The sequence below is a fragment of the Sus scrofa genome, chromosome 1, assembly GCF_000003025.6.
Source record: "Sus scrofa isolate TJ Tabasco breed Duroc chromosome 1, Sscrofa11.1, whole genome shotgun sequence".
NCBI lineage: Eukaryota > Metazoa > Chordata > Mammalia > Artiodactyla > Suidae > Sus > Sus scrofa.
In genome coordinates this window covers 108,378,538-108,394,818 of record NC_010443.5, presented here as the reverse complement: position 1 = coordinate 108,394,818, position 16,281 = coordinate 108,378,538, and the positions used below count along the sequence as shown (strand labels likewise).

General features: G+C 39.5%; 1 protein-coding gene across 21 annotated transcripts in view; it reads right to left on the bottom strand.

Moving 5' to 3' along the window:
- The window catches only part of HERC1 (HECT and RLD domain containing E3 ubiquitin protein ligase family member 1), a 197,978-nt gene that overhangs the window by 9,331 nt on the left and 172,366 nt on the right, over nt 1-16,281 (bottom strand). For all 21 annotated transcript variants that reach the window (XM_021094060.1, XM_021094074.1, XM_021094069.1 and 18 more), the window contains 13 exons: nt 15,995-16,168; nt 14,373-14,666; nt 13,106-13,171; nt 12,807-12,932; nt 11,817-11,955; nt 10,580-10,761; nt 9,452-9,607; nt 8,601-8,723; nt 7,174-7,276; nt 5,481-5,650; nt 3,751-3,889; nt 1,525-1,694; nt 144-313 (listed from right to left, as the gene is read on the bottom strand). In XM_021094060.1, the coding sequence (XP_020949719.1) occupies nt 144-313; nt 1,525-1,694; nt 3,751-3,889; nt 5,481-5,650; nt 7,174-7,276; nt 8,601-8,723; nt 9,452-9,607; nt 10,580-10,761; nt 11,817-11,955; nt 12,807-12,932; nt 13,106-13,171; nt 14,373-14,666; nt 15,995-16,168 (2,012 nt within the window). The remainder of the gene's footprint in view (nt 1-143; nt 314-1,524; nt 1,695-3,750; nt 3,890-5,480; nt 5,651-7,173; nt 7,277-8,600; nt 8,724-9,451; nt 9,608-10,579; nt 10,762-11,816; nt 11,956-12,806; nt 12,933-13,105; nt 13,172-14,372; nt 14,667-15,994; nt 16,169-16,281) is intronic.

Genomic DNA, 16,281 nt, shown 5'->3' with positions numbered 1-16,281 from the left:
AGGCCCACTGTAACCACATTGGGTACCGATGTAAATACCATTGCTATCCCACTTAACAAGTGGAGATGCTAAGGCTCACAGAGATTAGTTAGTAAAAAGTCCATCTTAAAAAATGTTAATGAAACGTGTACACATGTTCTAACCTGGTTGATATCCTCTTTACAGTAATTTGAGGTCCATAGTTTTTGCCTTGAACCATGGTTTTTCCTATAGAGCGCACCATTGGGAGGGTGTAGACTCTTGGGGCTAACAAAGGCCGAAGCTGTCCCTGCACAATGCCCCATGTTCCAGCATTATAATGAGATGTACTATTCTGTAACAGAAAGTAAGCTTAGCAGAAATGGCACAATCTAAGACTTAAGAGAAATAACACTCACTTTTAGAAATGCACTTTAAAAGCATAAACCTGGGTAATAGCTATTATTAGAAACTTTTTCAAAAATTTTTTTTCTGACAAAGTATGATTTTTTAAAAAAAACTTAGAAAATACAGAAAAGAATACATGCAAGTACACAAATAAAATCATCCATAATCCTACCATATGGAGATGGCCTCATTAACACTTGCATCTATTTCCTTTCAGTTTCCTTTTCACTTTTTTGAGATCAGACTGTTTATATAATTTTCCACTGTTTTTCTCACTTCACTTTGTATCATAAACATTTCTTCCACTAATTACAAACAGGTTAACACTCTGTTTAGTCACTGCACAGTATTCTGTTGCCTGGTTGATTATCTATTTCTAGCAATGATTTGTCAAATCTCTCATATGCCCGTGACTTACAGATTTTTGACTAACAGTTTTACAAACTAATACACATTTTGGCAGGCATGCCTGAGCATTAAACAAACAAACATAGCCAGGTCACTTTTTCCCTAAATTACTAGACTGTTCTCTAAAGACAGCTCAGCCAAATTTACTTTATCTCCTCTACCTCCCCCTCCACTGGGCATGCTCATTTGTAAGCTCATTTTTAAGGAGAGCAAAAAGTTTTCTAAATTTCTCAGACTCGTATAACCACCTTGATTGTTGTGCTAACATCTTTGTGTACTAAATTAAGTTTTAAAATCACACACTAGACTTTGTAGAAAATACATGCTTATCCTGCTGAATAGCATTGAGAACTATGTCTAGATACTCATGTCGCAACAGAAGAAAGGGTGGGGGAAAAAACTGTAACTGCAATGTATACATCTAAGGATGACCTGACCCCCTTGCTGTACAGTGGGAAAATAATAAAAAAAAAAAAAAGAAAATACATGCTTAGCCATTCATACTTGCTTGAACTTGGACAAACCAAAACACAGAAGGAAGACCACTTTGTGTCCAACAGCATGATAACCTATATCTGGACTATCTTTAATGAAGCAATAAAATGCAAACAGAACTGCTGCCTTTTCTACATCTCCAGGGTTCTAGGAGTAAAAACCATTAGTCATAGAAGAATTTTCTGAAGGCCGAGAAAAAGGCCCTGAGAACTGGTGAGCACATTATGAGCATTGCTTCCCAAGCCAGCATGTTACCTGGTTATTGGGGCTGAGGTTCAGTAGCCTCCAGGACGAGTACATGAGGTCAGAGAAGTGGTAAAGCAGCCGGAGCCTGGCCCTTGCAGTGTGAATGCTCACCTCCCTCAGCGCCCCGTACTGGGGGGGCACTGCATCAGGCAGGCCCAGCTGCAGAGGCACTGACACACCTGCCCAAAAAGCAAATGCACACTTGTAAAGGAAAATTCATTGTTTTCATTTTTAGTATTTTGAAATATTTTAAACACACAGAGAAGCTTAGATAAGTGTACAATGAATAGCCATTCCTACCACTTAAATTCTGTAATTAATATTTTGCCATATGATTTATCACTTATTTATCAATCCTATCCATCAATTCATCTTAATTTTTGGATGCACTTGCGTTGGTTTTTAAAACATCTTTTGTTAATTTATCATTATGGAAACTTGTTTTTTTCTCCTTGAATTTAGTTTCTCACTTAATTATGGGACTTAAGCAGTTCCTTCACAACCCCCACCCCCAAAGCCCACATTCATTATTTCTTATTCAATAACAGTCATCTTCGTAATAACGTGTGGGCCAGGACCAAGTAGGGAGACAGTTCTGGAAAAAGGAAATGGGCAACTCAGCAGAGTCACCACACACACTCACTAGGGATCTGACAGAAGGTGATCATGACAAAAATGAAAGATAGGAGTACATGATTCACAAAGGGTTTACACTGCAAGAATAAGAGCTCAGCAGACACAAAGACTACCAGGACTACATCCATGGTTATTCTCTTACAGAAATGCACAACAGACTAAGAACATGATATTCAACTTATTTGAGTTTCCTACACATAAAGATTTGTTCAGCTCAATTTTCAGAGTATTTTCCTACGATTAGTTAAAGCTAACATGTATCAAGTACTTCCATGTGCCTGGCACTGTTCTAAGAGCTTCACACGAATTGGTTCATTTGCTCCTGTAGCTTTTAACAATAGGTACTATTACTGCCCTTGTTTCACAGATAAGGAAACTGAGTCTCACGGTCACTCAGCTCATACGTGGAGGAGCCAGGATTCAACCCAGGCAATGTGTTTCCAGAGTCTGAATATTTAAGCCACCACACATGTGGTCCCCATTCTGAAAGAAGGGAAATCCTGCTGGAAGCTGAAGAGACCCCCGAGTACCTGAAATTGTTAGTGCTTTGGTAGCACTACTCATTCTGGGTTTCGCTAATCAGAAACCATTTTCTGCTTGTTTGGAATCTACCTGGCAGGCAGCCCTATCTTGCTCTCTCAGGGTATCTAAGAGAAAACAATCTCCATGGGGAGTCTTTCCTAAGGACCTATGGCTAAGAAGTAGAGGGGTTCACAAAAAAGGGATGAGCATGTGAAGTTTTCAGGCACTAGGTCACCTCAGACAAGTTCTAGTGCCTTAGATACCAGAGGGTGGTTTTAGAAAGGACTTTAGGGTCTGGAAAAGAAATAGCTCAAAATATGAAGAAATGCATAAGAATGACAAATATCATACTTAAAGCAATGGTTACTTTTGTAGGTAACAGAAGATGGATCCAATCAGGGAGAGTACCTAGTATAGGGCATTAAGTATACAAATATGCATTTTATTTTCTTTATATCTTTTTGTACGTTTATAAGGATTTCAAAATAAATTAAAAGCAAAGCACACAAAAGGTAGAAACAGCCCAGCAGTCCTGCTATACACACTGGAGTAAAACAGCAACTTTTTGTTTTGTTTTGTTTTTGCTGTGCCAATGGATAGACAACATCTTGTTTCAAATGGTTGACTAGGGTGAAGAATCTGACAAGAGGTCAGGGCTTTTAATCTTTATTCCTAACAGCATGCCTTAGAACACTAAAATTCATCACTTTTATATATATTTTACATAACATACATATATATTATTTTAGAGCAGCGACTAAGTTTTATATATATATAAAAAAATATAAAACTTAGTCGCTGCTCTAAAATAATAAATTTTGCTTGCCCGGTGCTATGTTTTCTTCTTTCAGGGAGGAGGAGGAGGGGCTGCTTTGTTATGAAGTCTGCAGGAGAACCACCTGCTTGGAAAGTATTTGCGGTGCTCTAGTACAAATAGTGCTTTGGTTTATGTGGGGGAAGGTTTGATGGTCCCAGAAGGGTGCGTGGATGCAGTGTGAAGCTGGCAAGTGGACAGTGCAGCTGGGGACTGCTGAAAGAGAAGTGGCATGAGCATGGATAAGGATATTTCACCCTCACCTGGCGCTCTTGGAGGGACGGGAGGGGCTGTCCATGCAGCACTGTGGCAGCGCCCGGCCGAGATCTGTCGAACGTTTTTCCCTTGCAGAACTGTTACGAGGGTTGGTTCTCGAACGTGGTTGGTGTGACCTAAGCCAAGCTGGGAATAAATTCCAAATACACAGAGATTCAATGAGAAAGAGGAAGAGAGAAAGCCAAGATGACAAAATCTGTGTTGGATGGTAGCAGACATAAATAAGTTACTACTTGTACCAAGCAACAGTGTCAAAATAATGAAATTAATTTTGATTTTCTCTATCAAAATCCTCACAGCTCATAATGTCTTCTAAAAACTAAGCTGCAACAAGGCTATTCCAAATACAGCAAATGAGTCTTAATGACTGAAAAAAATCTTTGAACTCTACTCCTAAAGAGGAAATTCTTGGAAAATTAAAAAAAGCAAAAAACAAAAAAACAGAATGAGCTATAGAGCTTTTATTTAAAACACACTGATTTCTTGATTTTTAACATGGATGGCTTGTGTAACAATAAACAATTATAAAAACTCACACAGAGCAGATTCTCATCTCCAGATCTTAGGGTCTGACTAGGACACCCAGTGTTTTAGAGGCTAAGTACCTCAACATTATCAGGGAGGCTTATGTCAAGGCCCTGCCAGGGACCTCCCAAAGGTGTCTTCAATATCAACTCTCTTCTCCTTAAGACAATATTCAACCACAGTGATGAGCAGGTTCCTCATCTGTAAACACAGTGATGAGAAGACCACAGAGCCAAACTGAAACTACTATGTATAATATCTGACCTTAAGGGTCCCTGGCTCTAGGGGCAGCCTAGAGCAGAGAGGATTAATGAAGGAAGAGGGTGGGACTCCGCATGTAGTAGCAGGCATCTCAGACAAGCCCCACCAAAGTGTCTCCCCCCTTCTGTGTACAGGGTAGGCTCAACACATCAACCTCTGAGTCTTTTCTCAACCTCTTGGAGGCTCAGTTTAATCCTCTGCATGATGAGAGAGTGACAAGACTTCCTGCATAAACACAAACACACTTTGTACACTGTCATAAAGTATAAAAGAATTGTTTCATTCTTTCCATTTTCCAACTGATAACCTAGCTTCTTTTATTAGTGTAGTGAAAATGACAATGATTAATGATGATATAGCAGATACTTATAAAGTGCTGCTTCCTGGGCGCCAGGCACTTCTCAGTGTATGTACACACACACACACACACACACACACACAAACACACACTCAGTTAATCTTCTTAATCACTTAGCAGTACTGGCAGATTTTTTTTTTTTTTTTTTTTTTTTGGTCTTTTCTTGAGCCGCTCCCTCGGCATATGGAGGTTCCCAGGCTAGGGGTCTAATTGGAGCTGTAGCCACCAGCCTACACCACAGCCACAGCAATGCGGGATCCGAGCCGCGTCTGCAACCCACACCACAGCTCACGGCAACACCAGATCCTTAACCCACTGAGCAAGGCCAGGGATCGAATCCTCAACCTCATGGTTCCTAGTCGGATTCGTTAACCACTGAGCCACGATGGGAACTCCATAGATTTTTTTTTTAAACCATGATATAATACTTACTAGTCCACAACTGGACTCAAAATAATCAGTCTCATGGCCAAGTGACGTGCTTGACACACTGTGGTAGATATTATGAGTTTCCAGCTGATCCCTTTGCCATATGTAGAATATAAGAGAACAGCAAGCAAGATAAATATTTACCTGCCCTTCTGAATTGCTCCCCCAGGCATACACATCTCCAGTTGATGCCAAAGCAAGTGTGTGCTCAGCTCCGACTGCCACGTCTTCGATGACCACTCCAGCCAGGACAGGGATTTGCTGTGGCCGATTGTGATTGCGAGCACGCCCTTCTGGCAAGCCTATCAAGCGATCTGAAAAAACAGGAAGAGAACATTTAGGGAGGGCACACCAGAGTCCTTTTGCGTTTCCTTATGAGTCATTTACATCTCTGATGGTATGGTAATTGGGGCAAATGCTGTTCTTCTGATAAGAGGTACTAGATTCTAAGTGAATAAAGTTTGACAGTTTCTTTGCAAAATGTCAGTTTCCTTATTCATAACAATAAATAAAATTAAACTTAAAATTAGTAACTTATTTCTAACCAAGAGGCACCTCTAGCTTCCTCACACGAGAGAACTGGCACACAGTTCACAAAGGCCCTAAAGTCCTTGCATTCTAAGAAAGGACACCATGCAATCTGTCTTGTCCTCAAATTTCCAGCTAACCTGTCGCCTTATCTTTGTAGCCAAACTTCTAGAAAGTGTAGACCAGTCCCCATTGCTCCACAGACTGAAGGCTTATTTGGCCTGGTCACCTTTTGCAGCTTAACTGTGTGCTCACCAGTGAACTGAAACTGTACTCTCAAAAGTCGTGAGTAGCTCCTAACTGCCCACTGCACTTCTTGGGCTCCAGCGTAGGGAATTGCACATTAGCTTCTGATAACATGGCCTCAGCTCCTTCTACCCCTCAGAGACTCGGCAATCTCGCTCACCAGTTACCTCCCCCGGCCACACCTTTCAAAGTCAACTCTCCACAGGCCTCTTCCTATGCTCACGGGCCCTTTACTCACATTCCCTAGAATTCTATCCTCTACTTTTTTCATTCCATACTCTTTCCCTGGGTTCCTTACAGACTATTAATATGGCTTTAATTACTAACTTTATGCATTATGCAAACCTACATCTCCATTACCAATCTCCCCAGAGTTCCAGATCCAAATCCCCAGTAACCTGCTAGACTTCTCCATACATACAGTCTAGAATATAAAGCCCTGATTAAATATGACCAAAACTAATAAGCTCCTTATCTCTTTCCCCCAAACCAGCTATCCTCAGTAATGTCATCATCAATGTTCTTACAAGTCCAGAAACTTCAATCATGGCTTACTTCTGTCTCTTCCTCACACACCCTTCAATTACTACAACTTGCCACTTATAAAGGTGAATATACTGCCAAGGAATCCCATTGTGGATGCTTGGATTTTGAATTTACTCAAGATTTGAATCCTGCTTGCCTATTATTTCTAAGACCCAAACCCCCAGTCCTTGCAAGGGCTGGGGAGCGAGGCAGCATCTAGAGGAACTCTGGTGGTCAAAGCAGTGTTTGCGGCAGCATGCAGAGGAAGCAGGGAGGACAAGAGGAAGGGCTTTGCCAGGAACTCTTCTGACAATAATGAAGACTCTGGAATGAGGGGACATCAATGGGGTGGAGATTTTGCCCTTATGACAAATATCATGAAAAAGGAGCAGAAAAGAAGCTAGTGAATGAAGGTCATAGTGGCCAATCAACACCCAGAATGAAAAATGACTCAATTTAATGTGCTTTTGGAGGGCAAAAGTTTCTGTAATACCTGTGTGCACAAAACAAGTAACGGAATGCCTGGAAAATGTCTCACCTTGACCAAAGGTATACACATGACCATCTTTAGTCAATGCAACAGAAAACTGAGTTCCACAAGCAACCTTTTTTATTCCGATTCCACAAAGGACATCGACTTTCTGCAAAATAAAAGTGTAAGGCATATAATTTACAAAGGAAAACACTGGCATGTATAAACTCAAAGATTATCTTCCAGAAAAATACTAATAATCATCTACCTATTTCCAGACAAATCTACATTCCTAAATGTTATACTCTCATACTGCTCTGCAAACTACCTGAATGCAGGGGAGTATTGTAGAGGGGGCAGGGGTGTTTGACTAAAATCCCCAGGATCTCATGTGAAGTGGAAACATTCCTCTGGGCAACAGAAACCAAAGGGAATCCTATGGCCTTTTTTAAAAAAATACTCTAAGACCATTCAAAGCATGGGTTGCTCCAGACAGGGCTTTTTTGCTTTCTGTATCCCTAGCTGAATATTCACCAGTCTAGCTATCAGGATGTCACAGACTATATATGACCATGAATCTGGAGTTGAATATAAACTGAATATTTGTAAATGATACTTTTTTTTTCCCCCTCTGGCAGTGCCTGCAGCATGCAGAAATCCTCAGGCCAGGGATTAAACCAATGCCAGAGAAGCGGCAACACTGGATCCTTAACCTGCTAGGCCATCAGGGAACTCCAAATCATGCTTCTTTTTAAATATGTTTGAAAAATCCACATAAAAGGATTGCCACAGGAGGTCTTTGGAAGAGCCAAGAAACCTTCTACAATGAGAACAGAAGCCTCTAAATTATTTGTTTATGCATGCAATTCCCTATTGTTTTTTAAAAGAAGGTGCAAACCTGTATAATTCACTGGTAATAAGAAGCTGAGATGGCAGCGACAAGCAGAGTTACAAAAGTTTGTTAATGGTTCCCTCCATAAGACATGCTGGAGATATGTTTATTTCCTCTTTAGGTGAAAGATAGTCCTACACAGCCAATGATAAAGACAGAGGCTTGTCCCTGTAGAACTTTTATATCCAGTTTAGTAATTAATGGTTCATTTAAAAATCAAGATCTAGGAGTTTCCGTCGTGGCCCAGAGAAAGCGAATCTGATTAGTATTCATGATCCCGGTTAAGGATCTGGCATTGCCGCGAGATGTGGTGTAGGCTGCAGACGTGGCATTGCTGTGGCTATGGCATAGGCTGGCAGCTATAGCTCCTATTTGACCCCTAGCCTGGGAACCTCCATATGCCTCGGGTGCAGCCCTAAAAACCAAAAAAACTAAAAAAATAAAAATCAAGATCTAGAATGCTGGAAATTTAGGAATAAGCAAAAGAAGTTTCTAAACTTCGTCGTGAATAACCAAAAATGTTAAAGGTGGATTACTTTCAATTAAAAACAGGTACTGCCATAGAAGAAAATTATGAAACCCTGGATGAGAGAATACTGACCTGAGGTGAAGATTTTGCAGTGGAATTTCCTAAACCTAGTTTTCCATAGTCGCCATCTCCAAAAGCCCACACCATGGAGCCATCTGCTGATACTGCCAAAGTATGGTTTAAGCCACAAGCCACCTGGAGAAATAACACGGTGGTCAGTAAGGCAAATTATAATTCCTAAAACACATACCCATTTCTGGGATCCTTTTTCTCTACTTCGGTAAAAAACCTGTCTGTGTTTCCAAAAATTTTTACTTTTTAGGGCCTTCTACATATGTTAACCAAAATGTGTCATGAAGAAAAAATTCCTAACTCCACAAACAAATAACTTTTTTCTTTAAAGTAAAATTCTTCAACTTTTTTCTTTAAAGTAAAATTCTTCAGAGTGGCTAACTCTGATTTAGCACAAAAGATAGGAAAAAGTACATATGATTAAAAAATACTCATTCACACCAGGGACAGTCTAAGGAAGGATACATTAAGAGATAAAAATATCTCATCTCCTTGTTAAGAGACAGTCTCATCGTGTATAGGACAGGGACAATTATTGCTTAAGAGCAGCAGCTACCGATGATGCTTCTATGCAGCCACCTACTTCCAGGCAACTGAATAGGAATTAGAAAAATCTGTACTGTTTAAAGTTTCAAATCAAGTTTTATTATGAAGGGGACTTTAAAGTATTCACATCCTAAGTTAAGACTTTCAATGGCTTATCAATTATCAATTAGGCCAAAAACAAAACATACAGCAGGTTAAGGTACAAACTGGTGATTCTGGTCTTCCTGAAAGGACAGTGTCTAAATGCACACAGAGGAAATAAGAAACTATGATCAGATAGAAAATATTATTGACTTAGTCCATGCCTGTCCAATCTGATATCCCTCTAGTGCAGTCACTCTCTCTGGAAGTTTTTTGTTGGAGGTATTTCCAAGACCCAGACGACCGTAGTCACCATTCCCAAAGGTAAAGAGTTTGCCATCTGAAGTTACCACCGCTGAATGTTTGAAGCCACAAGACATCTACAAACAGAACAAGAAAAAAAATTTAAACAAGAGGGTAAACTAAGAAAGAAAGAAGTCAACCATTTTTGTTTATTAATAAGGTGTTAATCTTTAATTTTTTTTTTTTTTTTGGTCTTTTTAGGGCCATACTACGGCATATGGAGATTCCCAGGCTAGGAGTTGAATGGAAGCTATAGCCTCTGGCCTGTGCCACAGCTACAGCAACGCCAGACCCCTGAGCTGCGTGTCTGCAATCGACACCAACAGCTCACGGCAACCCTGGATCCTTAACCCACTAAGCGAGGCCCGGGATCGAACCTGCATCCTCATGGATACTAGCCAGATTCATTTCCACTAAGCCACAATGGGAACTCCTAATCTTTAAATAAACTTCACTGACAACTCGGATCTTCAGGATCAGTATGTTCAACTTCCTGCTCCTTAAGTCTAACCTACCTCATCATCCTCAGGAAGACCAAGCTAGAGAACAGACCTTGAAGAATTGTTGCTACCCTTCAGCTATGTAGAGATGACCTAGACTACATGAGTTAATGAATGGGGAAATTCTTTGTAAACTCTAAGATGCTATGCAACTTCCCAATACTACTTTAGATCACCAAATGATTTTCCAGAAAAATGTGTATGAACTTAACCTTTATAACAGTAATGATAGGTTGAAAGCAAAGCTTTCCATCTATCACTGAATCAAGAACTGTGGGGCAGGAGCTACATCCCACTGTGTTTCTTTCAAAGACCCAAAGTACCCTAGCCTGGGCCAACCAGTTGACTCAGGAAAAAAAGAGTCCATTCTAACACCAAAGCCCATTCAAACTCCTGATACATTCAAGAATGAATATGAACAACCAAAAAACACTGGCTCTTTTTGATGGTTTAATATATTTTTACTACTGTTTATCACTGCCTAAATTTGAGAACTTGACTTTAAGTACATTTACATTCAAAGATAAACTTATCCATATCCTGCCTGACCTGCACCACTTCTTCTCCTTGTAAGGCCTCGATTTGCCTGGGCCGCCGCTGCCTGTCGCTGTTCCCATGGCCGAGTTTGCCATAATCACCATCTCCCCAGCTAAAGACCTCACCACTTTCAGTCAGGGCCATGGAGTGCCCATCAGAACCACAGGAAGTCACCAGCTGGGTCACCACAAAGCCTGGAACAGAGCAGAAACCCAGCACAAGTCATTGGCTATTAAAAGTCCCTTCTTTACTTGTAGCTGCTACAGGGTAGTCTCATAGAATCCAAAATTATCAAAACAGTACTACAGAAACAAAAATAATTTCTTTAATTTTAAATCAGATTTGCATCTATAACCTAGCAAGTTGAGAGCAGTCACATAAAATGATGATGATGCCAAGGAAGAGGAGTGGAGTGATAGGAGCAGTTATGGTCATTCAGGATTATGTTCTAGCCACTCTTAAAAATGTTTTACATGGATCACTCCTTTCTAGTTTCACAGAGAACCTATCAGGCAGATATTCTCATCACCACTTTTCCATTTGGGGAAATCTGTGTCACAAAGACGTACGGTAGCTTGTGCAAGGTCCCAGAAGCAGGATGTAATTGAACCAGACAGGAACCCAGCCATTCCATCCCCACTGCTGTGCTCCTCACACTTAGATCTCAAGGAAGAGAACTTAGAGGTACTCAGGAATTCGTTCTGAACTCATGTCACCTGTACACTTTTACTTAAAAAATACTCTATTTGCTCTCTTTGTAGGCTTTAGAGTCAGTAAAAGTTAACTTAAGGAACAAGCCAGGGCCTCCTGCAGTGGTTTCTCCAGAGGTGTTCTGTCTTCAAGTCACAGAGAACTCCGACAAAGATGCCCTTTAAAGTCTTTATTACATATGCACATTTCTGTATAAATTAATTTTTAATTTTAATGAAACACATGAACAATTACTATTGTTATTAATAGTTGCCTAGTTACAGTTCTTCAATTTTAAAGAATTTGTTTACAATCTTCAGTATGTGTTAAAAAGCTATTTATATCACTGAATTCTAGCACTGCTATGACAAACAACTTGAAAAATAAAATAGCTTGAAATATGGAAATTGAAGTTATACATGCCTAAATGATAATCTAAATCTAAGTGAAAACTCTACATGGCTTTACTGATCAAAAGTTTGAGCTAAGTTCTAACATAAGCAAATATTCCTAGTTAGACCACAGTTTCTGATCAGCTTTTAACTGAGGATAATTTTACCTTGTAAGGCTGAAATAACTGTCAGCACATGAAGGTCATCTGAATTTCCTTGTCCTAATCTGCCATAACTTCCTTCCCCACAAGCCAACACTGTGCCATTGGCCTGGATGACAAAGGTACAATTCTGACCACATATGACCTGGTGTAAGAACACATAGTTAAACACATAAACACATTATTTTTTATTATACAACTTTAACATTCAATCATTTAAAATGATTCCATACATACCTAGGATACCTTTATCAATTCTTTTATCCTTTCACTAAATGGGAAGGGATGACAGTAACTACATGGTTGCTACAGGTCCTTAATAATAATTATAAAACTTCTTATTTAACCAAGAGATGTATGAGGCTCATCTGACAATTTATGACAGTTTAGAAATGTGTTATCTACGGGGATTTCAGCCAACTGTGCAGAGTTTAAATAATAACATTAACAACAAAATCTTACAAAGGAAGAAAAAGGAAAGGGTGATGGAAATTAGTAAAGACAGGCTGGAGGTTGGCAAGAAGGAGAAACTGGAGGGGATATACACAAGAAAGAGTAGTGCATCCTGGGACTTACTGAGGCAGAGAAGAACAGAAGAGAAAGCAGTGGCCTCAAGGAGAGTTTGGAAATATAGTACCACAATTACTGGAAGAGGGGAGGGATGTCAATGAAGTCTGGCTAAGGATCCAAGTAAGTTTATGGCCCCAAAGAGAGAATTAATAATAGGAATACCTTCTATAAATACGTACTGGGAAGGCCTAATGCATCGTAATATTAAACTTTTCACACTTGAAAACAAGAAAAACTTAAAAATTTATTAACAAAACTTGAGTCTGTTAAAAACTATAGGGTGCTTTTATTTGGAAACTATATATCATGACTTTCCTTGGGGTTTCCTCACAAGGGACTATGGAATGGAAAAACTTTATCCCCAGCAAGGGAATCAGAACTGTCAGTTCCCAAGTTTCTTCTCCATTTCTTTACCCTGTTAGCTACCTGTTGGGCTTGTGAGAATGAGGGAGCTGCTGCAGGTACCATTACATTTCTTCCAGCTTCTGCCAGCTGTCCATGCCTGCCAGCACCCCACAGGTAGACATCACATTTACCTCCCAGGTGCCAGTCCTAGAAAACCACAATTAAGTCAAAATTTGACTTGTTAATTCATTCAAACAAGCATATACTGGGTGCAACTATGTGCCAGTCTCTATGAGAAATACCAGGGCACAAACACACAAGCATTTAGAATTAGAAGATTTACTAAGAATCACCATACGGTTATTTTCACCCTTACTGACCTCAGGTCTCGAAGTTGCCCAAGACATAATTTGTTCATCCATGCCATTAATCCATTTACTGTTATCCTGCAAGACAGGGCAAACATCAGGATTAATTTTCCTTAATCAAGATTTATCTTTTTTTTTCAAGAGGACTTAAAATTATCTAATTAATTTTTTTAAATAGGAAAGGAGAAGCCCAAGATCATATGGTCAGTTACGAGCAACGTGAAGATCACAATGCAGTCCTCCCTTCTCCCCAGGCCATTTTTTGAGAAAATCTTTTTGCCAAAGATTTATCTGTTCTTAATTAACAATTAAGTCTTCTTTCCAAAAAAGAATTTGGTAATATTTTTAGAAATTAAGAGTTTACAATGATGTCAAACTTGATTTTTATGCATTGTTAATATTTCTTTATTATAAATACTTCACTATCAACTATCGCTATCACTAACACACTGGTGATTCAAAGCTAACCATTTCTGAGCACCCACTGGCGCAAGGTCATGTGCAGGAGTCACTGCTCCCATGAACTCACTGTACAGCTGGTTGCTTCATCTTTCTAGGCTTCAGTTTCCTAATCTACAAAATTATAGATTTGAGGTAAACTGGCTCAGAAGGATGTTTCCTAATTAACATATTCTATATTTAGATAATTTTCCTCAATTCATGTCTACTTTATGCTGTATCTACCCTTATACATTCAAATGTTTGTTTATATAAATATTTACTAGGTAAAGAGGCCGTCAGATCAAGTGCTGGCCTGAATTATCTACCTAGGCATTTTATCTCCATCAGTTTCTGTATCTAGACACCCTCAAACACAATCAGAAAGAAATGACAACTAGAATGCTCTTAGATATTCAAGTAAACATGACTGAAGTGCTCCAAAATTAGAATCTATATGTGGAATAAATCTAACAAGATGACCAAGAAAAGATGCTAAAATATGTACACACACATATATATTGCCTTTTTAGTATATATGTGTATATATATATACACATATATATATGGATATAAAATGGGACAAATATGGGACTATGGGACTATGTCATTGAAAATTAGCAAGTTTAAACAAGCTCCACAATTCTCATAACTAATCCCTGCCACCACAGAAGCGTTCCATCAGACTGAAGTGACTATCTGAAAGCAAAATATTTTAAGTTTATATAGGGGGTACATCTTGCTCTACTCAAGCTAGTGAACAGTTATTGAGGGTCTGCTACTTGCTAGACATCCGTACACAATCTCAGTTACATATAATAGTAGCTCATATTACACTTACCATTAGGAATACAAGTTCATCCTCTGGAACAGGCTCTAGATCGGGAACACTAAAAGATTCTGGAAACTGTGCTCCATTGGTCAGGGCTTCAGCGGCTTTTATGGTGGTTGAGAAACATTCTAACCAGGCCCACTCATTTGGATTCCAGGATGCAGGGTCAGGAAGGCAGTTCTGGTGGTGTGGTGGCACTGGAGGGTTACACAGCAGCTGATCCAGATGAAGTCCCACAGCAAGGGAAGCCAGACATTGCATATAGGGGCTATGAACAAGCTGGTCACCACAAACCACATGAGGCTAAGGGAAAATGCAAGGATATTACGCTGAAGAGCCCCTTCCAAATATTTATAAATTCGCCTACTGTATTCTGAAAGCCTGTAGACATACACATACACACACACATTTCTAAGAGAAAATTTCTGTGTCAGGGACTGAACCTGAGCCATAGCAGTAAACCAAACCACAGCAGTGACAATGCAGAGTCCTTAACCCCTACACCACCAGGGAACGCCTATATTTTTTGTTTACTGTTTTATTTAAGCTTTTTGAAATAATTTTAGATATACAGAGAGTTGCAGAGATTGTACAGAGAATTCCTGTAAACCTTCACCCAACCCGCTCTAATGTTAACATCTTATACAACCATGGTGCAGTCATCAAAACTGAGAAATTAACACTGGTAATAACTAAACCACAGAACTTTACATAGTTTCCCGCTAATGCTCCTTTTTTGCTCCAGGATTCAACCCAGGATACCAAATTGCATTTAGCATATTTTCATTACAGTTTTTCTTGAATTTAGAAGGAAAAAAAAAAAAAAAGCTGATAACTGAACCATGGAGACCTGTCCTGCTCACATTTTCTTCTTTGCCAAAGTAAAGGTAGCCATCAAAGACAGCTCTATTCCAAGGTCCTCCCTAGAAGTACCAGATGAGAGACTGAATAACTCAGAAAAGAAAACCTGGGCAAATGTTATTAGTGAAATTAACTGGGTGTGGTAACAGTTGATTACACTAATGTAGCATGGCAAAAAAAGGGGGGGAGGGACCCCAAAGAGGAACAGCATACTCTAACTACTGAGGGCTGGAAGACAGGCTATACAGGATCATGGCCCGGGCAGTAAGTCCAAATTCCACAATTCTGCATTCTAGTATTTAATTTGGTTCATCCTTAGCACTTTCACTAAACTTTCCACAAGGATTCACCTGACAAATGGACGGGCTATTCAGTCTGACACCCATATCCACCCCACCCTCCCAATTTTGGGATGGCAAAACCACACGAAAAAGATACATGGATCAGAAAAGCAAAGATGATATACTCTGAGGTACAGGGATTTAAAGAAGTTTCAAAAAGAATAAATAATATGAAAAAGAATGATAGAAACACTATACAAATTTGAGGGTTATTTAAAATTTTTTCCTCCCACTAAAATAAAGTAAAAGTAGGCATAGGATTACTGAACAAGGGTTTTAGGCATGACTTATCTTCCATTTGATTCTGCCCAAATAGCCTCATTTATTTTACTAAGACCTCATACTCTTAAGGGATATATTCCACACTTTAATTCAAATTCCAAACCACCAGTCATGTGCAAATTTGCAGGCACGAGTATAGTCAGTTACCTTTTCATAGGCATACTGCTCCTGAAGCATCATGGGTAGCCGCTCCAGAAACGCTCTCATGCAGGGAGCCATGTTTAATCCCAGAACACCTTGTTGTTTCAGTGCTGTCCTACAAGTTGCTAAAACATGATTGGCTGCAGCCCATTCTGCTGTACAATTCACAACCAAAACATCCTGATGGAAAATAAACCATGCCACATGATATATTTGTTTAAATAAAAGAGAGACAACTTTATCGCCATTCATATATGAAAAATTCCTTCTAGGGTCTGCATTAAACACTTCTT